This window comes from Aricia agestis, chromosome 12 (genome assembly GCF_905147365.1).
Source record: "Aricia agestis chromosome 12, ilAriAges1.1, whole genome shotgun sequence".
Classification (NCBI taxonomy): Eukaryota; Metazoa; Arthropoda; class Insecta; order Lepidoptera; family Lycaenidae; genus Aricia; species Aricia agestis.
The window spans coordinates 11,209,238-11,236,393 of record NC_056417.1 but is presented as its reverse complement, the minus strand read 5'-3'; the positions used below and the strand labels follow the sequence as shown (position 1 = coordinate 11,236,393).

General features: G+C 36.6%; 1 protein-coding gene across 2 annotated transcripts in view; it reads left to right on the top strand.

The window, feature by feature from the left end:
- The first annotated feature begins 2,502 nt into the window (after positions 1–2,502).
- Positions 2,503–27,156, top strand: part of LOC121732193 (serine/threonine-protein kinase/endoribonuclease IRE1) — a 29,516-nt gene continuing 4,862 nt past the window's right edge. The window contains exons 1-11 of one of the 2 annotated variants that reach the window (XM_042121991.1): positions 2,503–2,733; positions 2,808–2,925; positions 11,597–11,848; positions 12,515–12,703; positions 17,576–17,816; positions 18,245–18,797; positions 23,065–23,246; positions 23,542–23,691; positions 24,294–24,433; positions 25,203–25,306; positions 25,467–25,553. In XM_042121991.1, coding sequence (XP_041977925.1) covers positions 2,656–2,733; positions 2,808–2,925; positions 11,597–11,848; positions 12,515–12,703; positions 17,576–17,816; positions 18,245–18,797; positions 23,065–23,246; positions 23,542–23,691; positions 24,294–24,433; positions 25,203–25,306; positions 25,467–25,553 — 2,094 coding nt within the window. In that variant the 5' untranslated portion in view covers positions 2,503–2,655. Of the gene's footprint in view, positions 2,734–2,807; positions 2,926–11,596; positions 11,849–12,514; positions 12,704–17,575; positions 17,817–18,244; positions 18,798–23,064; positions 23,247–23,541; positions 23,692–24,293; positions 24,434–25,202; positions 25,394–25,466; positions 25,554–27,156 lie in introns of both variants that reach the window. The other variant, XM_042121990.1, reaches the window with a different exon arrangement.

Below are 27,156 nucleotides of genomic sequence, written 5' to 3'. Positions count from 1 at the left end.
AGATTTTTATTATATCATACACATATTTAATACACATTCAGACCCGGGAACATTGAAAACTTTTTGTTCCGTCGGCGGGATTCAAACCCGCGAACCCCGGCTTGAGCTACCAACGCGCTCACCACTGAGCCACTGAGGTCGTCAAATTTGTCAAACATACCGTCTGGCGTCTACACATTGGTGATTGTTAGGCGAATAGGTACATCAAATACGCAAATACAAATAGGCAATAGCCATGTGAAGTGTCGCCATTATGTCAATGGCTTTGATTATTTATGTGAATGAGTATACCGGAGGCCCATTCCCCTACCCTATTCCCTTCCCTACCCTCCCTATTCCCTTCCCTTCCCATCCCTACCCTCCCTATTCCCTTCCCTTCCCATCCCTACCCTCCCCTATTACCCTATTCCCTCTTAAAAGGCCGGCAACTCACCTGCAGGCTGCAGCTCTTCTGATGCTGCGAGTGTTCATAGGCGGTGGAAGTTGCTTTCCATCAGGTGACCCGTTTGCTCGTTTGCCCCCTTATTTAATTTAAAAAAATGTTTGCTATCTGCATCGCAAACCACTGCGTCACTGACCTCCATTATACCATTACCATATCAGTACGCTGGACATAAGAAAGATAAAGATACCCTTTGAAATGACGGCTATTTTTTGTGCCTATTTGAAGCGGAATCTGCGCCCCCAATGCGTGGGAAGAGAATTAAATCTGACGTCATAAATGTGTACAAGAATGGTGATAAATGTGTACAAGAACTGCACCGCGACAAGTTTGACTAAAGCGCTTATTCCACTTATCCTAGCTAGGATCCTAAAAAATTTAGTCAAGTGGAATAACATTTAGAAAGCTAAGATCCTATACTCCACTCGGGCTAACTTGTCGCTAGCGGTCGTTTACTCCCTGTCAAAGACTTGTCATTTTCCATATAAACCGCGATTGACAATGAAGTGTCAGATATTGTCAATCGTGGTTTTATATGGAATATTATAAATGCGAAAGTAACTCTGTCTGTCTGTCTGTCTCGCTTTCACGCCAAAACTACTGAACCGATTGCAATGAAATTTTGCACACTGTTATTCTAGAGTCTGAGAAAGGACATAGGCTACATTTTGATGTGGGAAAATATCTTATTTCCATGAAAATATCGGTGAAAATTTAATTGCATTGCGCGTGGCCAGCGCTCATCCCGAGGGTCCTGTGTTCGAGTCCCGCAGGCGGAACAAAAAGTTTTCAATGTTCCTGGGTCTTGGATGTGTATTAAAATAATATTTCAAAAATCTTAAATATATTTTATGTATAATATTATAAAAAATCCAGAAATACATAAGTATACAGATAGTCTAAAGCCTGAGAAAGGACATAGGCTACTTTTTTACTGGAAAAAAGGGTTGTAAGGGGGTGAAAATGCATAAATTTGTTCAAATTAAGTTAGTTCCAAAAATTCATAATAGATAGCGCCGTGCATCTTCTATATCGCGCTGACGCTTGCTCAAAAGTCTTTCTATAAGACGTGGTATCATCTTACATTTAAGTTTCGATTTTTTTCGATTGTTATATCTATTCTACGGTATTAAATAACTCAGTACTTTATCTGTGCAGTGACGTAACCTTAAACTTATCATTGATAAATAGTTTATGGGTAAGGCTGCGTTTCCACTGAAGCGGAGCGGAGCTTAGCGGTGTCGAATTGACCAATCACCATGCTCGAAATACTCGAAATCTTTGCTGTCATTCCGCTGGAATAGCACGATTGGTCAATTCGGGCACCGCTCCGCTTCAGTGGAAACGCAGCCTAAAGTTGTGTAATTGGGGGGCTAAATAAGCTTTAAAATTTGGCATAAAATATAAAGTTTAATATAAAAAAAGAAATACTTATTGTGTGCACACTGCACAGCTGTATTGATTTAAGGGGTACCTACCAGGGTGCTTATATAAAAGCTTTTGACACCAATTTTGTTGACAATGAAGTGTCAGATATTGTCAATCGTGGTTTTGGAAAATGACAAGTTTTTGACAGGGAGTCAATGACCGCCAGCGTTCAGACAAGTTAGCCCGAGTGGAGTATAGGATCCTAGCTTTCTAAATGTTATTCCACTTGACTACATTTTTTAGGATCCTAGCTAGGACTTCCTAGGTAGGGATAAGTGGAATAAGCGCTTTACGACTGTCGGCTTCATAGATAAAGTAGTCGGCTTACTCTTCTATGTGAAACAAGATTGTCAAAAAACTGTCGTGTCTCAAATGTGCGGTCGCCCTACATAAAATATTACATTATTATGTATCTATTCACGAATCAAGTTGAAATAAGAAATAAGTTTCTACTTTGTAGAAGTTTCTACACGCAGCTTTTTTTTTTTGCAAAGATTGTCCTTTAAGATAGATTATTGATTAGTGAGAAGAAAAGTCGGTTAAAAAAAGATGTAGGCGAAGAATAACAACATGACACTCCGCACACGATTGTCAAACAAATGTCAAATAGTGAATTGTTCATCACATCGACATCAGTCATCACGTTTACTTTGATATTCCCGATTTTTCTTTGTATTTATGTTGTGTTTGAGCCACTTTGAGCACAAAAAACATGTGTTTCGAGTTTAGTAAACACTGGAGAATGTAAATATTCGGATATCTATAACAGTAGTTGTGTAGTTAAGATGAAATTTTTATTCATAATATTATTTGCGTTTGAGTTCTATTGTGGCCTCGGATCTGTTGTTGAAGATGAGAAAAAGGTGAAGTTATTGTTTACTCAAAATGTTCAAGTGTAAAAAGAATTATCGTAAGTTAAATAGTGCCAATTTTTCAGGAGAGTACCGAGCTGTCAAGAGCTCAGGATGACCGGCCTCTGCTGTTCGCTACTTTGGGAGGCGGCATGGTAGCCGTAGAACCCATCTCGGGGAATGTTATCTGGAAACTCAAAGATGGTAAGACACTTGTATTAACGGAACACATTAAAAAAATTCGAAAACTTAAGTTTTCATATTGTTATTGTTACTCACTTAGTTCTTATGAGTTTTCTGATGCAACATATACTGGGTTATCCTTAAAGCTGTGAGCTTAGTTCATATGTTTAAAACAATCTCCTATACACTTTCCTGCAGCCTGCAGGGTATACTGTGTTAACAATAAATAATACTTCCCAAAATAGGCGCTATTTAGTCTTTGATTGAATGTAGTTATATTAGACACATATTCATTGTGTTAGTTCTAAAATAAAATGAAAACCATATTTTAAATCCCATAATGTTGTAGATTTTTCTAGGTTAATTATAATATTTTAAAATAATCTATAGAATGGATTTTCCACTAGTGATAACTTTTTGTTTACTCTTTCTAGATAATAAATTTGACAATTTTGTGACTGACCCGATTTAAAGGATTAATTGATAACTTAATCAGGAATTTGTTTTCATTGATTAATACCAATATTATAATAATACTTATATGAATTTAAAGACTGTGGTGAAATAAGTAAATAATGTAGTGGGTTATATCTACAAAATATGTTTAAGTTACTTATTGGTTATGTGCACTGTTTCGTCTTTTATATTACACCATGACTTCGTCCGCATGGACTTTAGTTTATAGCTCGCGATGTCAATAAAATTGGTGTCAAAAGCTTTTATAAAAAAACCCTGGTACCCCTTAAATCAATACAGCTGTGCAGTGTGCACACAATAAGTATTTCATTTTTTATATTAAACTTTATATTTTATGCCAAATTTTAAAGCTTATTTAGCCCCCCAATTACACAACTTTAGGCTGCGTTTCCACTGAAGCGGAGCGGTGCCCGAATTGACCAATTGTGCTATTCCAGTGGAATGACAGCAAAGATTTCGAGTATTTTTGAGCATGGTGATTGGTCAATTCGACACCGCTAAGCTCTGCTCCGCTTCAGTGGAAACGCAGCCTTACCCATAAACTATTTGTCATTGATAGGTTTAAGGTTATGTCACTGCACAGATAAAGTACTGAGTTATTTAATACTGTAGAATAGATATAACAATCGAAAAAAATCGAAACTTAAATGTAAGATGATACCACGTCTTATAGAAAGACTTTTGAGCAAGCGTCAGCGCGATGTAGAAGACGCACGGCGCTATCTATTATGAATTTGGAACTAACTTAATTTGAACTTTATGCATTTTCACCCCCTTACAACCCTTTTTTCCAGTAAAAAAGTAGCCTATGTCCTTTCTCAGGCTTTAGACTATCTGTATACAAAATTTCATTACAATCGGTTTGGTAGTTTTGGCGTTTGGCGTGAAAGCGAGACTGACAGACAGACAGACAGACAGACAGAGATACTTTCACATTTATAATATTAGTATAGATTATGTGCACACTGCACAGCTGGTTTTGGGTATTTTGATTAATTAAGGGCCGCGCTACACCGAAATGGCAGCGGCGAGGCGAGCACTTTCAGCGCTGCCATTCCGGTGTAATGCGGCCCTAAGAGGGGTACCAGGGTTTTAAAAAGTTTTTAAATTTGACACAAATTGTGTTGACACTGCGCGCTATAAACTAAAGTTCACGCGGACGAAGTCGCGAGCAACAGCTAGTTATGAATAAAAACAATATATAATAAAGTAGGTATGCTTAGTTCTGTTACAATAATGAAGTAAAAAATACAACGCCATCTGTTTTCATATATTATAATTAAAATGTTGATTGCATTGATAATATTATATTTTCTGGATGGAATATAGGCCAACCAATGAATAAGGAAACAGATATTTAACTTATAAAAGTCAATGAGGCTAACACGGTACACTCGAACTTTTTAGAGCGCCTTCTGCTGTCAACTTGTCACATACCGTATATTAGAAATGCAGTAGGAATTGAATAAGATAAGATAGATTGATTATTGTTATATCAAGTGATCATATTATTAAACATAATATTCTAACGTATTAAAAACTATAAACAAAAACATAATAACTAATAAGTATGATTAGTTCTGTTACAATGAAGTAAAAAATAAAACGCTATCTGTTGAATCGTATTAGAACTAAAATGTTCATTACATCGATATATTTCTGGATTTTTTTATAATATTATACATAAAATATATTTAAGATTTTTGAAATATTATTTTAATACACATCCAAGACCCAGGAACATTGAAAACTTTTTGTTCCGCCTGCGGGACTCAAACCCAGGACCCCCGGGATGAGCGCTGGCCACGCGCAATGCGAATAAATGTTTATCGATATTTTCATGGAAATAATATATTTTCCCACATCAAAATGTAGCCTATGTCCTTTCTCAGACTCTAAAATAACAGTGTACAAAATTTCATTGCAATCGGTTCAGTAGTTTTGGCGTGAAAGCGAGACAGACAGACAGAGATACTTTCGCATTTATAATTAATTAAAGAAAACACTCTTAAATCACCTATTTAGTCAAATTTTGTGACTTTATATTATAAATGTGATAATACATTGTCAAGAATTCATTGCAGTTAATAAAAAAAATGTGATTTATTTAATCTAAATTAATACTTTTAAAATCCAATCTAGGTTTAAAAGTATTCACAATTGGACGGCGTTATGTAATAACAGATTAAGCGACACTTGAGAGAATTCGAGAAAATAAGCTTCAAAGATTTTAAACTTAAAATTGTCGCTGTGAGCTTATTATTTATGTCACGTGTATGATTTTTTTTACTGTAAATTAAAATGTATATAAAGTTTAGATAAATATAGAATATATTACTGTATAGAATATACTTAGCCATTTTTCCGCTTAATTCGTTAATGTTTTATAGCTATATTCAGATAAATTAAATTTGTCAATAACATACTATACGACATTATTGTCGTTTGATTCTTTGATACGATTTATTTCGGGTGAAATAAAGTGCAATAAAAGATTAAATCCAAATATTTTAATGAAAAATTCTTAAATTAAACAAAAATTATACAGTTTTTCTAAGATGATACTGTATGTCTTTAATGATTACGAAAATACACATAAAGAATCATGGCCACATTTGTATAGGAGCTGGACTCGACTTTTATTTTTGATGTCCCAAAATAAACTATAGTTAGATTTGGTTGTTCTTATGCTCTAAACATAATTCCGTTTGAGAATTATGTCTAAATAGCCACGATTTTTTATAATAATTAAAAACGTTTACAATTATTTTGAGGTTAGGCTTAAGAACTACCTTTTTCCCGACTGCGGTGTGGCCTACAAGTGTATATTCGGCGATCTCGTTTCTAATTATTTCAATTTTTCCTAGAGTATTACCCAAATAATAGAACGAATGCGAATGATCGCCGGCTGTCAGAACATAACGAAACTAAAATATATTGATTTTTTTTTGTGGCTATTTATAGACACATTTCTAATGATTTTCGATGCCTTAAAATATTAGGGAATTTTTGATACTAATTGCATATCGGGACGCCACCGCCCACCTGGTACGATTTGGCCATTGTTCTTTGAATGTTTTTTATAGTCAAATACCACAAAATAACATAATTATTTGCTTGTCTCGCTATCCTTTATGAAACTAATATAAATGCAAAAGTGTGTCAGTGTGTCTATTTGTTACCTCTTCACGCCAAAACCGCTGAACCGATTTTGCTGAAATTTGGATACTTTGAGACCCGGAAAAGGAAGTAGCATACTTTTTGTCCCAAAAAATGTACGGTTTCCGCGCGATATACGAATTTTGGCGCAACGGAGTTACGGGCGTCATCTAGTTTTTTAATAATTAAAATGGCACTTTTTCAACATAAAAAAAACAAAACAATTACCGCTCAATGGAAAAAAAATGAATGTAATCAATTTTTTATTTTTATAATCTTCATCTTTTATATCAAAATCTGCTGCCATTTTAGGCGGTTAGTTCGTTATTGCGTTTGTAATGAATAAATTGAAATGGATTATCTACAACTTCTGTGGATATAATTCGTTTATCCGTTTTAAATTCCTGTTTGTGTATTTTGTAACAGTAACTTAGGCGCATAATTCTTTAATACATAACTAAATTGTGCAAAACTTCTAACATTTTTTTTTTATGAAATAAGGGGGCAAACGAGCAAACGGGTCACCTGATGGAAAGCAACTTCCGTCGCCCATGGACACTCGCAGCATCAGAAGAGCTGCAGGTGCGTTGCCAACCTTTTAAGGGGTAACAGGAAGGGTAGGGAAGGGAATTAAAGGGGAGGGTGAGGAAGGAAATAGGGGAGGGTAGGGAAGGGAAAAGGGTAGGGGATTGGGCCTCCGGTAAACTCACTCACTCGGCGAAACACAGCGCAAGCGCTGTTTCACGCCGGTTTCGTTCATTCGTGCCGAAGCATGGCTCTCCCACGTCAAATTTTGACATGTCACTTAATTCACCCCTTATTATAAGGCACTAGGATTTACTTTTGAACACAAAATTAGCTGAATACATAGCTAATGATGCCTGGAATCGATCTGCATTCATAACTCATTTTTTGAAATTTTGTCGCTTGATTCGTTATTACATAACGCCGTCCAATTATGAAGGTGTTGGGTGCCATGTGTAAATTACCAGGCCATGGCAGAACTATATTTGGGAAACTCTGAACTACAGTTTTAATTTTATTTTATCTGGTCCCCTTTAATAATTAATAGTATAAATATTTAAGTACATCAGTTATGTTTAGGCAATCATTATCAAAGACAGCGAAGGATATGAGGAAATTTATAAATACTGTTACCCTAAAATTTTATCTGATTTTATAATTATTTATGGCCATTTTATATTATGGACATTATGGCTTACCGCCATACTAATAAGTATTGATTTATGACTGTTTTCTAAAAAAAATATTGAATGTTCCCAGCATCATTAAAATCCCAACTTTCTTATCAGCATTTTTAGTCCGCATTGCTGGCCATGTGTTTTTCAATACATTATCTTCTACTATAAATTAAACACAAAAGTATCATTACAAGATACGTAATCTTTATATTGTGTATGTGCTATCTGCAATGTAACATACATAGAAAAGTTGTTTCTAGATTGTGAAGTACCTGATAACAATTTACTGCACTTTCAGTACATATTATCAATATTACAGTCTGTCAAAAAAGTCATGAAATTAAAAAGGGGCACCATCGCAGTGTTGTCCCGTTCAAATCAATTTAAGAGAAAAAATCAATATTTGTTATCAACAGCTTTTAATGTTTAGTAAAAATATTTTTGTTGCGAGGTTAAATCTTATATTGTTAGGGTATTTTTATCACATAATTATTATGCAGTGCGAGAGCTGTTCTATCATGTTATGTTTCACGTGTATACAGTAACAATATTAACATAATATACATTGACGGTAGTTGGTACGTCAAATCTTCGAAATGGCCAGTCAACACTCCAAAATCATCCGTTTGGACGGAAGGATGGTTTGAGAGGGCGACTAACCTTAAATTAGCGATTTCATAATTCATTTTTATACTCGAAATTAAGCCCCGAATTGTTTCATTTCCTAAACATACTACATTATATTTCCGAGGATCCGACCTAGGACGACCTAGACCACGAAAACATGATATCTTAAAATTTTCTCGATAGAAAAATATCACAAAAATGCATTTAATTTTCACGAATTTTTCATATATTGCCATAACCGTGCTTTAAATCTTATAACACATTGTATAAAATTCTATCATTGAGAAACTGACCTAGCGCATTATTAAAATGTTGTATATTTATCGAGTTATTCAGAAAAAAACTATTTGACGATGAATCCACCGGTGTGACGAAGTAACCGGCAATATGTACTGGATAAAAACCTAAGTCTAATATTATATTATGTACCAACAATCAGAGCCGGTTTTAGCACTACCAGCACTACCAGCGGCCTGGGCGAAAATTTTGCGGCGCCCAGGATGCTGGTAGTGCTGAAAAATTTTGTGCCCCTTTTTATTCGGCGTCCTGAGCGATCGCCCAGCGTCGACCCCCTCCCCCCCCCCCCTAACGCCGCTACTGCTAACAATCACTGTAATTCAAAACCCCTCGAAGTTTTCGTAGTCACATTTTTCCCACATTTTTATAGTAAGCTATTTATATCCAATAGAAAATACCAATAATAGTCGATACGAAGTACCCTTATCAGTGTATTAACAGCGAAACGCCGGTACCTTATACGTAATATAAATTATATACAGTAGATTATAATATTAAATCACCAGGATCGAGTCAATGCACGCATTGAGGCTTGATTTCAGAAGAAATTTAAAAAAAACCCCGCCAAACAAATTTAAAAAGAAATGAAATAATATATTTTACTGACTTTAAGTTTAAATAATTCCTAAGTGTAAAGTGATATTTTAGTTCATAACACCTTGACAACAATTATGGACTAAAATATCACTTTACACTTAGGAATTATTTAAACTTAAAGTCAGTAAAATATATTATTTCATTTCTTTTTAAAGTTGTTTGGCGGGTTTTTTTTAAATTTCTTAATTTAATTTTATTTCATGCTTTTTAATCTTGTGTTGGTTATAGTGCAGAATAATTCCTATGAACAGGATCATATTATATCCCAATAAATACCATCTAGGAGTGTCCTTTTGGATGAGGCCGTCAATATGAGTACAAACATAAAACCTCCACTTTGGGTTCATAATATGGAGCTCGACTCCTATAGAATCCAGATGATGCTGCAGCAGCAGCATGCAAAAATTTATTGGTTATCAACGTCTTACTAGTTGTTGCAATTAAAATGAGCCCAAACACAAAACCATTGCTCTAAGTTGGTGAGGAGTTGGGTATCCTATTGATTACCAGGTGATGCTGCAGCACCTGGTCAACTTTCCATTACTGTGTAAATATTCATAAATGTCACGAACTAGAATGCAATAAAGCCCACCAAACGACTGCAAGTTGCTAATCGGCCCTTCACCAACCAGATGAACCGCGATTTTTCAGCACGGAGCAGGCTGATGATGATGAATTTTAGCTAAGAACACTCTCAGTTAAGCTTTCAAACAAAAAAAACTAGATCAAAATCGGTCCACCCGTTTGGATGGTACGATGCCACAGACAGACTGACAGACAGACAGACAGACCGACAGACAGACACGTCAAACTTATAACACCCCTCTTTTTTGTCGGGGGTTAAAAATCACGTCGCGTGCACATCTCATTTGTCTCGGTGTTGCTAGTGTTTGATTTCAAGGACACGATAAAGTTGCTCTACTGTATATTATATGCACTGTGCTAATAATCGCAGACTGCACCGACACATGGACATTGTAGATCTAGAAGCTTTCAATCGTACGATCGATGTCAACCTTGACTTATTAAAACAAGATTCGATGTTTACTAGATGCGTTTTTTTGTTTTTATTTTTTTAACGTTCAGTAGTAAGAGGCATACGAGACAATTTTGTGGTGTCTTATGACTTGTTAAAGTCTGGAAATGGCGCTTAACTTATTACTTATTGTGTTTCAGTTTTTATAATATTATATTTACTAGATGGCCCGTTGAACTTCGTATCACATATTTTCTCCTAATATAAACCTTCCCTGGAGTTCCACGAATATTTCAAGACTAAAATTAGCCAAATCAGTTCAACCGTTCACGACTTCACGTGTTTTAGTGAGACTAAAAAAATATATTAAACTAACTTTTACTAAGCTTGGGTTAATATATTGTGTAAGTTTAGCAGTCACTAATGAAGGAAAATAATAATTATAATGTTTGAATAAAGGAAACCAACCAAAATAAGCAGATTGTAAATTAATTAACAAGGCAACACCAGTAATTAACTACAATTAATATTAATTGACTAGATGACGCCCGCAACTCCGTTGCGCCAAAACTCGTTAATCGCGCGAGAACCGTACATTTTTCCAGGGCCAAAAAGTATCCTATGTCCCGGGACCCGGGACTCAAAGTATCTCCATGCCAAATTTCAGCTAAATCGGTTTGAGCGTGAAGAGGTAACAGACAGACAGACAGACATACGTTCGCATTTATAATATTAGTATGGAAGTATGGATGGTTTATTCCCTGCAGTTTCTGAGCCTTTATTGACAAGAGTTATTTTCAATATTATAGTGTTTTTGATTAGTTTATCGTTAGCCAATCTTAAGCACTAGTGAAAAAACTTCTGTAAAAACATCTCAAACAGCCAAAACTTTATTGTAGTGAGACATAAACTTATTTTTTTTAATGAAATAAGGGGGCAAACGAGCAAACGGGTCACCTGATGACACTCGCAGCATCAGAAGAGCTGCAGGTGCGTTGCCGGCCTTTTAAGAGGGAATAGGGAAATAGGGGAGGCTAGGGAACGGAAGGGAATAGGGGAGGGTAGGGAAGGGAATAGGGTAGGGGATTGGGCCTCCGGTAAACTCACTCACTCGGCGAAACACAGCGCAAGCGCTGTTTCACGCCGGTTTTCTGTGAGAACGTGGTATTTCTCCGGTCGAGCCCGCCCATTCGTGCCGAAGCATGGCTCTCCCACGTATAAAACTTTGGGAGTCGATTAAAAACTTTACATTTTTAATCGACTTCCGAAGCTGATTTCATGATTGGCTGTACTTTTTTGTGTATTCGTCGATAACTTCTTAGTTTATGAACCGATTTTCATTTTTTTTTCTATTCAGAGCCAGTCGTGAAAGTGCCGAATCAGCATGGCAACCTGCTGCCCCAGTTCCTGCCGGACCCTCGCCACGGGTTCCTCTACATGTACGGTCCCCGAGGAGACCAGCGGATGCTGAAGAAGCTCCCCTTCACCATCCCCGAGCTGGTCGCCAACGCACCGTGCCGGTCCACCGAGGGCATACTGTATACGGGCAAGAAGAGCGATACGTGGTTCATATTGGACCCATTAACGGGTAGCAGAGAGCATATTTCTGGCAAGTTTATTTGACTATTTTTAGCGTGTATGGTCGCTAACAAATCTACATTATCAAAGAGTATTCTATCTAATATCTAATCAGATAAAAAAGAAACAAATTCTAGTATTTCATTAGGTACATGTGTAGCTTTCATTCAATGACACCTAAATATCAGGGGGTTTACGCAGATATAGTATTTGGTAGCGATAATAGGTACTTAATTATCTCCAAGATACTAATTGGGAAACCTTATCACTTGAAAACATTACAAATTACAATATTACGAACAATCATTGCTTTTAATTGCGTTTGTCCTTAATGTTATTTTAAAGGATTACTTAAACTTTTGTAACTTTATAGAGATTTAACATAATTGAGTTAAAAAGTGAACAATTTTAAAATAGAACTTACGGGCCTTTGTTTAAATAATTTTAGGATAAATAATAGTGCTCCTGTGTAGTCCTGTGTACCATTCCATTGACGTTTCAACCCTTGCACTTTATCTATGATCCACAATGCGCAATTCGAATCGGATTCGGAAACTTTATGCGGCATCCCGCATCCAATATACGCTTGCCGCGCTAGGCGCATTAACCGCTCGGCGAAGTTTCCGAATCCGAGTCGTACGAAAATCGTGCCCTGCTGTAAACATTGTGGAAAAATTATAAAGCTCCATCTCCACAGGCTTCGACTCGTCGAAGATCTTCAAAGGCGACGAGCACACGTGCTCTGACAAGCAGCGCGGCGTGTACGTCGCCCGCACCGAGTACAACATCCTCATGCATGACGCCAGCAACGACAACCAACGGTGGAACGTCACATTCTTTGACTACACCTCACACAAGATGGGCAAGGAGATGCTTAATGATTATGGTGAGTATTGACCAGTTGAATAATATCAAACACAGGTCTACAAGGATGTTTTTGGTGATATTTTTTTCATGAGGGTATAGTTGATAGGAGTACAAGTTATAACCATGGAAAATGGATCGAATACAGTTAAAATTAATAATACGAGACATAAATCATTCAATTATAAAAATAAAATGAATAACTTAACATGATCTATTAAAATAATGAATATTTAATACATTTTTACCTATTTATTTCACGGGTAGACAATGTTTACACAAAGGTTATTCCACTCAGTTGAACGATCGTGACATAATCAATTAGCATAATATTAGACGTGACGGTGTTATAATAAAAAGTAAAGTTCAGTTACGCACAAAAACTGTTCTAAGACGAAAAGGAAATGTCGGCGTCATTGCGTTGAATAAGTTAAAACGAGACAGCTGATTATTATTATTCGTGCGTGCGTGTTTGGTGACCGGGCTATACGTAAAGGACTTTATAATATTTTATGAATCACTAGATGACGCCCGCAACTCCGTTGCGCCGAAATTCGTTTATCGCGCGGGAACCGTACATTTTTCTGCAACAAAAACTATCCTATGTCCTCTCCCGTCTCTCAAAGTATCTCTATACCAATTTTTAGCTAAATCGGTTCAGCCCTTTAAACGTGAAGGATGAACATGAACAGACAGTCAGAAAAACAGACGGACAGATGGACAGACATATAGATACACTTCCGCATTTATAATACTAAGTACCATCGAGGAAATTGATTCCTATGCAGTAGACAGCCCAACGACATTTGGTCGGATCATGTCAATTTAATGTTAATTGTGATCTGTCGGCTGGGTTTGACGTAACGCGACCAAACTACGAAGGTCCCCCATCTGCCTATCAACTTCTCTGATAGTACATATCTGATATATCATCTTAATCCAACACGCAATTGTTTAAAACTACATAATTTATCAAGCTTACATCAAATTGTAATATAACTTCTTTCTGTAATGAATGTTAGACATTTGTATTTATTGGTGTAGAAACTAGATCAGTCCTTGTACTATTCTGGATTTGTTCCATATTTGCTGCCAATTTCTAATAATGATAGACTAACACAGGCGTTATCGAAATAATGGCTGAGAGGTCTAGAAATACATTTATAGAACAAATAGAGATTTCTCGCAACTGCGTTTGCGTAGAATTCGTTTATCATGCTGAAACAGTACACGGTACATGATAAAAACTATTCTGTTATAAAGTACCATTATACCAAATTTGGACGCTGTTAAGCATTCGTGTACTAACCCACACAAAAAATACGTATTGAGTTATGAATGCAGTTATGTTCTTTAGATGATTTAGAACAAGACTGCATTTAAAATTTAACAATAAAAGAAATTGTGGGTTAGGACACTAATGCTTAAGAGCCCATATGACCCTAACTTGACTACATACATTAACCTAGATCTCAAAATCTGTAAGGTCTAGAAAACTGATTTTTTGACACAAGTAACTTCAGTTCATAAACATTAAATGCTCAAGACGAAAACACGATTACTCAAAAAATTTTTACAAAAAACCTTGTTTTAGACACATTTTTGCTTGGATCTTTGAAGTTTGCTGTCTTTTCTTTAATATTTTTTTATATCTAAAAAGGTATTGATAAAACCTAAATTTGCTCAAAACACTTTTTTCATAATCATTATAGTTCGTCTTTTATTCAAGTAAAACTAACTCGGCGATAATTCCGCGCCGTCCTTTTTCACCCGGCATATGAAAGACGGGCGAGTGTGAAGAGAGAAGGACGATGTTTGATTTTTAGAGTCAGGTGAGCTCTTAACAGCGACCATTTCATCCACATAGGTTAAGTGATTTAAGAGTGTAGTAACAAACAGACTAAAATACTCCCGCATTTTTAATATGGAGTATGGATTAATATACGCCCCACACATATTAAGCAGATGAATATACTTAGGTCTTCGGCTAAAAAAACAACTTTCTAATCTGTTAGATCATGTTTTGAAGACTAAGCCCAAATTTCACCAACGTCTGTTAGTGTTAACAACTTGTTAAAATGTTATATGTCTTCTCTTTCATTCATAAGAAAAATGAAAGTGATAACGTGATACTAATTCAAGCGTTAGCTTTAACAGTCGTTGGTGAAATTTGGGCACTCATGACATTACTTTAAGATTTTCAATTTAACGAAGGATTTACAGATAAGTAATGTATGGGGCTTATGTTACAATGTTAATTTCATTACAGTCAAGTTATTAATATTCGTTTCTGCGTGTGGCAGTAAAAGTTGACGATGATGATGTGAAATGTATTTAGAGTCGATAATGCCCGTATCCCTAGCTATAAAGCCATGTCGAAAACGGTACACTATCGCTTCGGCTATTAACATTAATTACTGTTGTGTTTTGAGCTTTGTTAGTATCTAATTCAATACCTGTACCTCCATTATCAATAGTAATAAAAAGAAATATAACAAATAGGTTACAAGGTCTGCTTTTCTTTGTCTAGCAAATTCTCACAAGAAAACTAACGACAGTGGCTCTTAAAAGTTTTTACCTCTAGCCTCTACTCTGCTTATAAGATAGTATAGATCAGGGGTCACCAAATGGCGGACCGCGGTCCGCATCCGAACCGCCGACCTACTGTGTGCGGACCGAGCATGTTCGAAGATGATCTTCGTTCATCTCAGGACTTGAACATCTCCAGGATTTAATGTCAATATCTATAACTTGCACCAATATTTCACTCCAAACTTAAGAGAGACAATCAGCTACAAAAAATGGTTACTTTTCTCATTGATATCTAAAAATACCTTTGTAATTTCCGTAATTACCTTTGTTTAATTAAATTTTGTATATAAACTGTGTGGACCGCGAAGGTCATGTCTTAAAACGGACCCCGGCGAAACTAATTGGTGACCCTATAGACTATAGAGTCTCTATCATCTCTCTGTCGAATCTGTCTTCTTTTCCAGGCTGTAATGTGTTCTTTTATCCGTGTTTTAAATTTCCGCCCTGTCTGACCTATATAATTATTACTAGCTGTTGCCCGCGACTTCGACCGCGTGGACTTTAGTTTATAGCGCGGGGTGTCAACAAAATTTGTGTCAAATTTAAAAACTTTTTAAAACCCTGGTAAGTGGTACCCCTCTTAGGGCCGCGCTACATCGGAATGGCAGCTCTGAAAGTGCTCGCCTCGCCGCTGCCATTCCGGTGTAGCGCGGCCCTTAATTAATCAAAATACCCAAAACCAGCTGTGCAGTGTGCACATAATCTATACTAATAGTAAAAATGCGAAAGTATCTCTGTCTGTCTGTCTGTCTGTCAGTCTCGCTTTCACGTCAAACGCCAAAACTACAGAACCGATTGTAATGAAATTTTGTTTATATATAGTATAGTCTAAAGCCTGAGAAAGGACATAGGCTACTTTTTTACTGGAAAAAAGGGTTGTCAGGGGGGGGTGAAAATGCGTAAATTTGTTCCAAAAATTCATAATAGATGGCGCCGTGCGTCTTCTACATCGCGCTGACGCTTGCTCAAAAGTCTTTCTATAACAGGTGGTATCATCTTACATTTAAGTTTCTTAATTTTTTTCGATTGTTATATCTATTCTACGGTATTAAATAACTCAGTACTTTATCTGTGCAGTGACGTAAGCTTAAACCTATCAATGATAAATAGTTTATGGGTAAAGTTGTGTAATTGGGGGCTAAATAAGCTTTAAAATTTGGCACAAAATATAAAGTTTAATATAAAAAATGAAATACTAATTGTGTGCACACTGGACAGCTGTATTGATTTAAGGGGTACCAGGGTTTTTTTATAAAAGCTTTTGACACCAATTTTGTTGACATCGCGCTTTATAAACTGAAGTCCACGCGGACGAAGTCGCGGGCAACAGCTAGTAACTAATAAGTAAGATTAGTTCTATGTTACAATGAAGTAAGAAATAAAACGCCATCTGTTGAATCGCATTAGAACTAAAATGTTCATTGCATCGATATGTTCCTGGATTTTTTATAATATTATACATAAAATATATTTAAGATTTTTGAAATTTTATTTTAATACACATCCAAGACCCAGGAACATTTAAAACTTTTTGTTCCGCCTGCGGGACTCGAACCCAGGACCCCCGGGATGAGCGCTGGCCACGCGTAATGCGAATTCGTTTTCATCGATATTTTCATGGAAATAAGATATGTTCCCACATCAAAATGTAGCCTATATCCTTTCTCAGACTCTAGAATAACTGTGAACAAAATATCATTGCAATCGGTTCAGTAGTTTTGGCGTGAAAGCGAGACAGACAGACAGACAGACAGACAGATATACTTTCGCATTTATAATATTAGTATGGATTGAAGTTGCATGCTATGTATTACAGTCGCTCACTTAGTAATAAAGTCGCTCGGATAGAATTTTAATATCTGAAATAGATTAATCGTAATCCACATTTTGTAAGCTCGTTCTGGATTTTATTATAAATCAATATTAGCCGTTAGTTTAGTTTATTTTTCGCTTAGTCAAATTAATACCGCTCATTATATTAAAACAGTATGTTCATCATCAGTCGCAAAGTAATTTTTTATTCGCTCGTTTTATTATTTCCCTATATAAAATACACCTACACGATAAAATGACAATTCATTTGTCGTGTCGGTAGGTGTATTTTATAGGGTTTGACTCTTAAACGACGGCTTAAAATCCATCTCTTGAATCCCAGGGTTATTGGGCTTGCCGGTTTGACTTCACAAGTCAAGCTGGCAAGCCCAATAACCCTGGGCTTCTTCTAAACGCTCTTGGCATGGAGGCCACCTTGTAAATACATGTATGTATGTTAAACACTATAATATGTTAAATTTTATTCCAGGTATCATTCACTTTACATCAACTTCAAACGGTCGAGTGATGTCTTTTGACCGCAAGACCGGAGACCTTGTATGGTCGCACAATTTCGAGACGCCAGTTATAGCCGCATACCTGTTAGACAGAGAGGGCCTAGTGTCTGTCCCTTTCAACTCCATAGGAGACGACACGTTAGACCATATCATGGAAGATGCCACTACTCTACGCAATGGACAGGGGATTAAAAATTCAAATATGGAATTATAGTGAGTATAAAAATAGAACCATAATATAAAGCGCGATAGCGGGTCTAAATTATTTGGTCGGTTTATGTCAAATTAATGTTAGTTGTGATCTTGAACTTGACATAACCCGATCAAATCATGTCAGTCCGCCTTCTATGAATTAATTCCTATAGTCGTACAAAATATTATAAAATGTGTATTTTGCCTATAAATGCTGAAAGCAGCCTTTATTTTTCAATTTATTCAGGCAGCTATAAAATCAATGAGGCGTACCTAATCTATTTAGTTTTGCATTTATTGTGAGGTATTGCAATGCTCCAATTTTTGAACTAGTTTTCAAATTCACCTGTTTGAAAATATTAAATTTTTTTATCATTTTCCTGGTTTTTATGTTATTTGATAGTAAGTCCTCGAATGTTATTTTATTTATGGTGTAATTTCTTTTTCAGCCCTACCCTCTACATAGGGGAGCACAATCATGGTCTATACGCTCTATCGTCGTTGGTAGACAAGAATACAGTGACCATATCCACTGGGCATACACAACCTTTGCTCATAGAAGGGCCTGTAGCCGAGAACGAGGCAAGGCCCACAACCTACAGGCCCTACAAGAACGTACACTATGAAATGCAGGATTTGAACCTGCAACTCACACCGCCTTACCTACTACTCGGCCACTACAAAGTCCCAGAAATCTCCACAACATGGATGCCCCAGCTTCCAAATATGAATTTCGTGAAAAACGAAAATTCAGTCCAACTGATCAACGGTGAAGTGAGACAGAGTAATGAGAATGATGGCGAGAACGAGACAAACATGAAGAACACTATATCCGTCTCTGTCCAAACCGATGATCTGTGGGCCGATTTGGATTGGAGGCCGGGTATGTGGGTAAAGCAGTTGAATGCGTGGCTGCATCAACAGGAGAATAAGGCGCTGAAGATGCTTCTCATCATCCTGATGGGATTGGTCGTTACGCTCTTCTGGTATTTACGGCTACAGGTATTTATTTTTCTATTTTATTGTTACTAATATTATATATTCGAAAGCTTGTCTGTCTATATGTCTATCTGTTTCTTTTAAAATTTACCGCAATGAAATTGTGGGTAGCATCTAGTATTATATAATTTTACATATAACAAAATATGAAATACAATTATTTTAAAATGTTAAATTATGTTCATAATACATAAAATAATATCATGTTTATTTGTGTTGCGAAAGTCTGCTTAAAGTCTGTTTTAAATCAAAGAAATAGTCTAGAATATATTAATATGTAGTAATAATAACTATTTATAAATAGAAAGGCCAAACAGACCGTAGTCAACGTAGTGACTACATTGTAGTAATAACCGGAAATATTATAACTATTAATGTCGTGACTTATCGTAGAATAGCAGAACTATTAACTTTGTCGATTATATTATTATAATAGTAAATAACAAAAATAATCTTAAAAGGACATAGCAAAATTTAGTTACTATGAGTAACAGTATGTGTAAATTTTGTAACCCCGGAATTAATATCACCATAATAGGTCAGAAAAAATTAAGAATCGTCCAAGGTTTCCTATTTACAGTCACAACGCCCATGTTGTATTCTAGACTATTATATTTGTTGAATACAAAAATATAACCATGAATAACTTCTTTCACGAAAAGAAGAGTACCTAATTCCTCGTCCGCGAGTTACATTCGCGCTTGGAAATATGCAAGATTTATTTTTGCTACCACAACTTTCAAATATTTGCTGTAAGAAGTACTTTATAGGTGGTTTCCTTAAAAAAACTATCCATACTAATATTATAAATGAGAAAGTGTGTCTGTTTGTTAGCTCTTCACGCCCAAACCTCTAAACCGATTTTGCTGAAATTCTTTTTTTTTTTTTTTTTTTTTTATGATATAAGGGGGCAAACGAGCAAACGGGTCACCTGATGGAAAGCAACTTCCGTCGCCCATAGACACTCGCAGCATCAGAAGAGCTGCAGGTGCGTTGCCGGCCTTTTAATAGGGAATAGGGAAACATGAGAGGGTAGGGAAGGGAAGGGAATAGGGGAGGGTATGGAAGGGAATAGGGTAGGGGATTGGGCCTCCGGTAAACTCACTCACTCGGCGAAACACAGCGCAAGCGCTGTTTCACGCCGGTTTTCTGTGAGGACGTGGTATTTCTCCGGTCGAGCCGGCCCATTCGTGCCGAAGCATGGCTCTCCCACGTACAAAATTCGGTATGGAGATCGTTTAAGTCTCGAGAAAGGACATAGGATAGTTTTTATCCTGAAAAAGTGTCGGGTTCCCGCGCTATAAAAGTATTTTGGACCAAAATAGTTGCGGGAATCATCTTGTTTTAATATAAAAACCTAAAACAAGACTTATCAAATTTTTCCGTTCGTTTGGTAGACACTGTGTTATTGTAGAGAGGTTTTTGTTTAGTATGAATAAAATTTCACGGTGTTTTAATACATAATGTGCTGTAATAATAGCGTGTGTTTCAAGGGCGACATTGGTATGACCTATTGTAATTTGTAGCACTATTTAAATCGATTGATATTACAAATACTGTTTTAATACATATATCTAGTAGTCGAAATTAAATTTTGTAAATAGTGTTTTTTTTGTGAGTTTTAGTAATCCAGTATGGGACAATGAAGCAGTAGGTATTATATGATCACAGTAAAAATGCAAAAGAAAATAAATACATAATATACACAATGTGTCCCGACACCGGTGTCCGATCCTATAATGTCATGATCTATGGCATATTTTATCGACAAATTGGCTCTCAATTTTTTTCTCTCTTTCACGGTTGTAAAATGGCAGCCATTTTAGTTTTTCCCAGGCTTTCACACTGATCTGACCAGTACTTCTCATATGAATATCCTATGAAGATAAAAAAGGTCTCACTTGATAGCTAAACTTGTGAACTACGCTTACACAGGCAATATGTAATATGTTATAAATTTCATGGAATTAAACATCGAAAAACCAAAGTTTAAAAAAAATAATGTGGATTTTTTAATTAGTGGCTTTTTGTGAAAAATCTAGCGCATTAAACTAGTCCTTTTTCGTTTTAAAAAGATAGAGGAGGTTTTTATCTTACATAAATTCTTTATTTCAATGGTCTAAGTCAGATAGTTTAGAAGTTATAAAGATTTTCCTATGAAGTATAGATCAGATTAGTATAGTATATAACCGGATTACTGTCAAGGATTGATGAAATTGAACTAAAAACCGAAAATCATCGTATTTTGGTTTTCCAATTCAAAAACAAGGCATTTATGCATCACTTGTAGCTGATTAATGCAATATTTTCAAAGCGAGATAACCACTCTTTAAAAACTGTAGAGCATGGAATAATATTTTAAATGTCCGTATGGTTGCTCAAGCACATTAGGGCATTATCGCAACCTAGTCGGCCTAGCCTAGAAGAATGAGCAGGTTAATTGCACCCTCCCCACCACCATACGTAGCTGTTGTCAATGGCGAGTTGATATTTAACGATATACATCCATTTGTTGCTCATCATTTAAAAGCGTCACTTAGCAAATAACTTCTAATAGAGCTGCTGCGGTTCCGTAATACCGCTAGTTTTTGATAATTTTTGTATAGTCAATGAATATAAATTTATGACGTATTTTACACTACTAACAACATCATCTTAGTCACGTTCAAAGGAATTTGAACGAAAAATTCCTTTATAAAAATACATTTTTTTAGTTGATCGACTATTACTCAATAACTTTGTAGTCTTCTTAGCCGTGATAATTTTCCTTTTAAATTCAGCACATTTCCTACTCCCATGATTTTTTCACATTTCTAGAAGTAACCGTTTAGCTGGTAGAGGGGGGGGGACGACACACTGGACTCTAATGATTTTTCCACTTTAAAACTTTATATTACACAAATGGATCCCTGAATCGGAAAATGATCTAAGAATACTCGTAATATTTTTTAAAACCTATCCAACGGACACCCCACACGGTGGGGTGGACGCGAAAAAAAATCATCCCCGCTTCATGTGCATGGGAGGTACCCTAAAAAAATATATTTTTAAGATTTTATATACCATTTTGTTGGAATGATTAATATGCATATTCATGCCAATTTACAGCTTTGTATAGTCTCTGAGCAAAACCACGGACAGACAGACGGACAGACAGACCGAAACTATAACGGTTCATTGTTCGCTACAGAACCCTAAAAAAGTGAGAAAAAGCTTATCCAGGGGTAACGCATTTAACGTAAGTTATTCATGCAACAACCATATCAGTTTGCCACAAATTAAAATATATTATTATTTTTAGCAAACAACAAAACCGTGCTGCGCATGAATATGCGTACACTCAACGCATATTCATGCGCAGCACGGCATACACTCACTCATTTACTTACATGTTGATGTTTATTTCGCGGAATTTTGCTATAAAATATTCAAAATTTTAAGCTATGGATTTCCGCAAAGTAACGCCTGATTTTATTAACTATTGCCACAAATCGCTAACACCGGATCCGGTCTCCGGATCCGGTATATTGGGACCGGATCCGGGTTTCCGGATTGCAATCCCTAGTGACAGTTTTCATGTTCCTTGCTACGGGTTTTTTTTACAAGAAAACAAAAAAAACCAAAATGTAATAAATTATATTCCATCTACAAAAACAAATGTTTCCTATAATTGTAAATGAATAAAAATGAAAAGATGCTAAATGCTAACTTATAAATAAAAATTATAAATATTAACTGTGAAATAGGAGTATAAAATTATTGTTACGAAAACATTTGAAAAATGTCATATGCATGAAACCGAACTTATGTCAATAGAGATTGACTTTGTTGAATCGAAATCAAATCGATAAAAAGGGCGGCCATCTTAAATCGCCGGCACCACTGAAATGTCAGTACGAAATCGATAATTTCGATTGCAATTCCTTTACGAAGTGATTCGATATTTTTAAACTATCGATTAATTTTTGTTAGGTAACTTCCCTACTATTGTCAATTATAATGTGTCACGCATATCATCATAAAACGCACAAACTATAGCATTGACATTAATTTCATTACAGTTAAATATATCAGATTTATACAAGAGTTCCATCTGAAGATTGATAATAGCAGCTTTCGCAATACTCTTTCAGTCATAACTGATAAGTCATAACCATCATCTTATTAAACTTTGAATCAGTAATCTCCTAAGATACTAATTTAAAAAAAGTATCATAATATAAATCTCAGCAAGCGGCCTTATTTTAACCAATGGAATGTATTTCATCAGGCGCGTGAGTTCCAGCAGCTCTCACAAGGTGGTTCCCGTGGGTCGAACGTGTCCACCTCCTCCACCGGTGAAGTGACAGGCCAGCTGGTGGAGCTCGGAGACGGGGATGTCCGGATCGGCCGGATAACCTTCAACCCTGACCAGATACTCGGCAAGGGGTGCGAGGGGACGTTTGTTTATAAGTGAGTTTGAATATGGTGTATAGCATTGTACTACTAAGTACTGATTAACTAGATAACGCCCGTAAGTCCGTTAAACCGAAATTCGTTTATCGCTTGGTAAGCGTACGTGTTCTAAATATGAGTGGCTCATTTTTTTTTATAAAATAAGGGGCAAAGTAGCAAACAGTTCACCTGATGGAAAGCAATAGGCTAAGCAGGATAAAAAACATCAGTTTTATATAATTATTATCTCCATTTATTATAGTTGGAAAATTTACGTTATAATGTGAAATGACCTTCAGCTAATATTTTTCAGGGGCGCGTTCGACAAGCGCGCGGTGGCGGTGAAGCGTCTGCTGCCGGAGTGCTTCTCGCTGGCGGACCGCGAGGTGGCGCTGCTGCGCGAGTCGGACGCGCACGCGCACGTCGTCCGCTACTACTGCACCGAGCGGGACAGGCAGTTCCGGTGAGTGTTTAAGGATGTTCGTCACTTATATTTCCTTTTTATTCATTTCTTTGCCGAGCGGAACAGGCAGTTTCGGTAATCATTTAAGGATGTTTGTTACTTCTATGTTCTTTTTATTAATTTATTTGCGGGTCTAAAACAGCTTAAAGGAGATCGCCGCCCATACATCGGCGCCCATACAGTCGGCATGGCCGCGCCATGCCGACTGTATGGGTGCCGCAGACTCGATCGCACAAAAAGTCTGTCGTCTGCGATCTCCCTTATGATCCCAGCACACGTATCAAGACGGACTTCGCTTCGCCGTCAACTAGGCGTGTCCTCGGTCACGGCTAGGTGACACCGCGTTTTGCCTTTAAATTTGTAGCTTAAAAATTAACTTGGTATACTGATCAAGTGATAACTAAGTGTAAATTGACGCATTTTTATTTTTTGTTTGTTATTTAAAGGCCAAGTTCCAAAGAGACATAATTTTATCTTTGGTTATATTTCAAGTGATGTTCATGAAGCCCCAAGCGGTCACATCCGGCCGCGATAACAATAGATAAGCTATTGTGTCTCGTTAAAATGTAGTTTTTGCTAAATATTGCCTTAATGTGTTTCAGGTATATCGCTTTAGAGCTGTGCTCTGCTACATTACAAGACTATGTGGAGAAGAAGCTGAATTTTGAATGCAAAATTGAGCCCGTAGAAGTCTTACGGCAGGCAACACTCGGCCTATCACATTTGCACTCTATGGATATAGGTGAGTATCATAAAGCTTATATCTTTAATTCTTGTATATCTAATATATATACAAGATATTAGTGTGAACACCGTTATCCTTGAAACCATCAAATGAGCCCGTCAAAATGAACAACTTTTTCTATGAGAACAATGCTGGGAACTCAAAAAAATCCGCCTTCATACCCCTACAAATTTCCGATCCGGGCATCCGTATGGGTATGAAGACAGCATTTTTGATGGGCTCATTTGATGGTTTCCAAGAAAACGGTGTTTACACTAACACACTATAGGTATATAATTGGAATCTCGGAATCGGCTCCCACGATTTTCATGAAATTTAGTATACTAGAGATCGCCCAATGGTCGAAATTCGACCTTAGTTTCAACGACATTAAGACTACTACCTATATTTAGTAAAAAATATTGACTTTATAATTTTTTTTCAACTCTTGTCTCTGGACTTAGCTGATCTCAGACTGGCCGTGTAAGCATTGACTAATAGTATCTTAGATTAAAACCGCAAATGATGGCGAAAAAGAGCGAGATGCAACACAACTCATTGGTTATTGCTATCCGATAATTGAAACAGCATGCCACAATAATTAAAAAAACAATTGTTAGCCACAATATATTCAAACTGAGCTTAACTTTGGGTATAAAGAAGGTAGTGAAAAAAATTTTTTTTTCTGCAAACGTGAACATAAATTTTATCATCGATTTACCAAACCTTATAAAAAAAAAGAAAAACGTAGAAAGGGAGAAACCATACTAAAGTTCACATTTTCCAGTTCACAGAGACATAAAGCCTCACAACGTGCTACTGTCCATGCCATCGGGTACTGGTGAGGTGCGCGCCATGATATCCGACTTCGGCCTCTCCAAGAAGCTCAACATCGGTCGCGTTAGTTTCTCCCGTCGATCCGGAGTCACAGGGACTGACGGCTGGATAGCGCCGGAGATGATTAATGGAGAGAGAACGGTAATATTGTTGTTCTTTTCTCACTTATATATTTTAGTGTAAGAGAAAGCGAGACTCCTGGAAAGAGTGTAACATCGGCCGCGTCAGCTTCTCCCGCCGCTCTGGAGTCACTAGCACTGACGGCTGGATAGCGCCGGAGATGATTAATGGAGAGAGAACGGTAATATTGTTGTCCTTTTCTCACTTATATTAAGTGTAAGATAGAGAGAAAACAGTTACAAGCAGAGTCGGCTGCGTCAGCTTCTCCCGTTGCTCCGGAGTCACCGGCACTGACGGCTGGATGGCGCCAGAGATGATTAATGGAGAGAGAACGGTAATATTGTTGTTCTTTTCTTACTTATATCGTTTTCGGCATCTGAACTGCCCCGGAGCAGGGTGGGCCGGGGTGAATCTACTCAAAATGTTATTTTTGGCCAAAAATTGTGTTTTTTAAAAAACCCTTAAATATTGCTCTGTATGTTTCTGGTGTTAAAAGGCACCGAAATAGAATTCCCTTTCTGTAAGAGTCACGAAAAAAAATTAAATAATTTAAGAGATATTTAATATTAAGTAAAAACTGTTGTTCATGACAATGACAAAATTTGTGGAAAATGACGTGTTTACTTAGAATAATGATAATTTGTTGAGAATAATGATTATTTTAAAAATCTTATCCATATTCGTGCTAATTATATTATTATTATTATTATAAACGCCTCCGTGGTCCAGTAGTTAAAAGCGTGGCTCTTGACTCATAGGTCGTGGGTTCGATTCCCGCGATGGAAACATATTGTTAATTGTTATTTCCAAGTTTGGTTAGGACTTAGGACATTGCAAGCTGATCACCTGATTGTCTGACACTCAGAACAGGAAAATAAGGTCTGACAAGTAAGATGATTCCATGCGTCGGATCACAGATGGGCATGTAAAAGTCAGTCCTGCGCATCTCTCGCCAGTCGTAACTCGTGTCGGTCGTCCGTCCCACTGGGTTATGAGAGTTAAAAGGAATAGAGAGTGCTCATGTGTACTGCGCACACACTTGGGCACTATAAAATTACTCCTGCGTAACTGGCCTGGTTTCAATGAAACCAGCCACCGTCACCGAAACCGGTGTGGGGGTTATTATTATTATTATAAGTAAAACATAGGATTTTCAATAAAACTTGTATATTAGTAAAAGTATTGATTTAGGTATTATAAAAATGTATTCCCTAAAATATAGCTAATACCAAAACCTGCCTTTCAAAAATATATATTCTACCTTTTCGTGTCACCTGCAATAAAAAATGTACACCTGTTAAATAATAATAATTCTGATATTTATTATTTCTCAAATAATATTTTATTAATAAACGTTCCGCGCGGCTTCGCTCGCGTAAATTAGATATTTCACAGACAAATTAGGCCACAAAAAATAGCCTATGATCCTTCACGTGGTCAATTTCTTAATTCTTATCAGTTATCTGTACCAAATAACAGAAAAATTGCTCCAGTAGCTCGTGAGATAAGCCCTTTCAAATAATTTGCCCCGTTTTTTCCATATTTTCCTCTATTTTTTAGCTCCTATTAGTCTTAGCATGAAAAAATATAGCCTATAGCCTTCCTCGATAAGTGGGCTATCTAACACTGAAATAATTTTTCAAATCAGACCAGTAGTTCCTGAGATTAGTGTGTTCAAATAAGCCCTCTTTCAAATAATTTCCCCCCATTTTTTCCACATTTTCCTCTATTTCTTCGCTCCTATTATTCTTGGCGTGATAAAATATTCTTTATAGCCTTCTTCG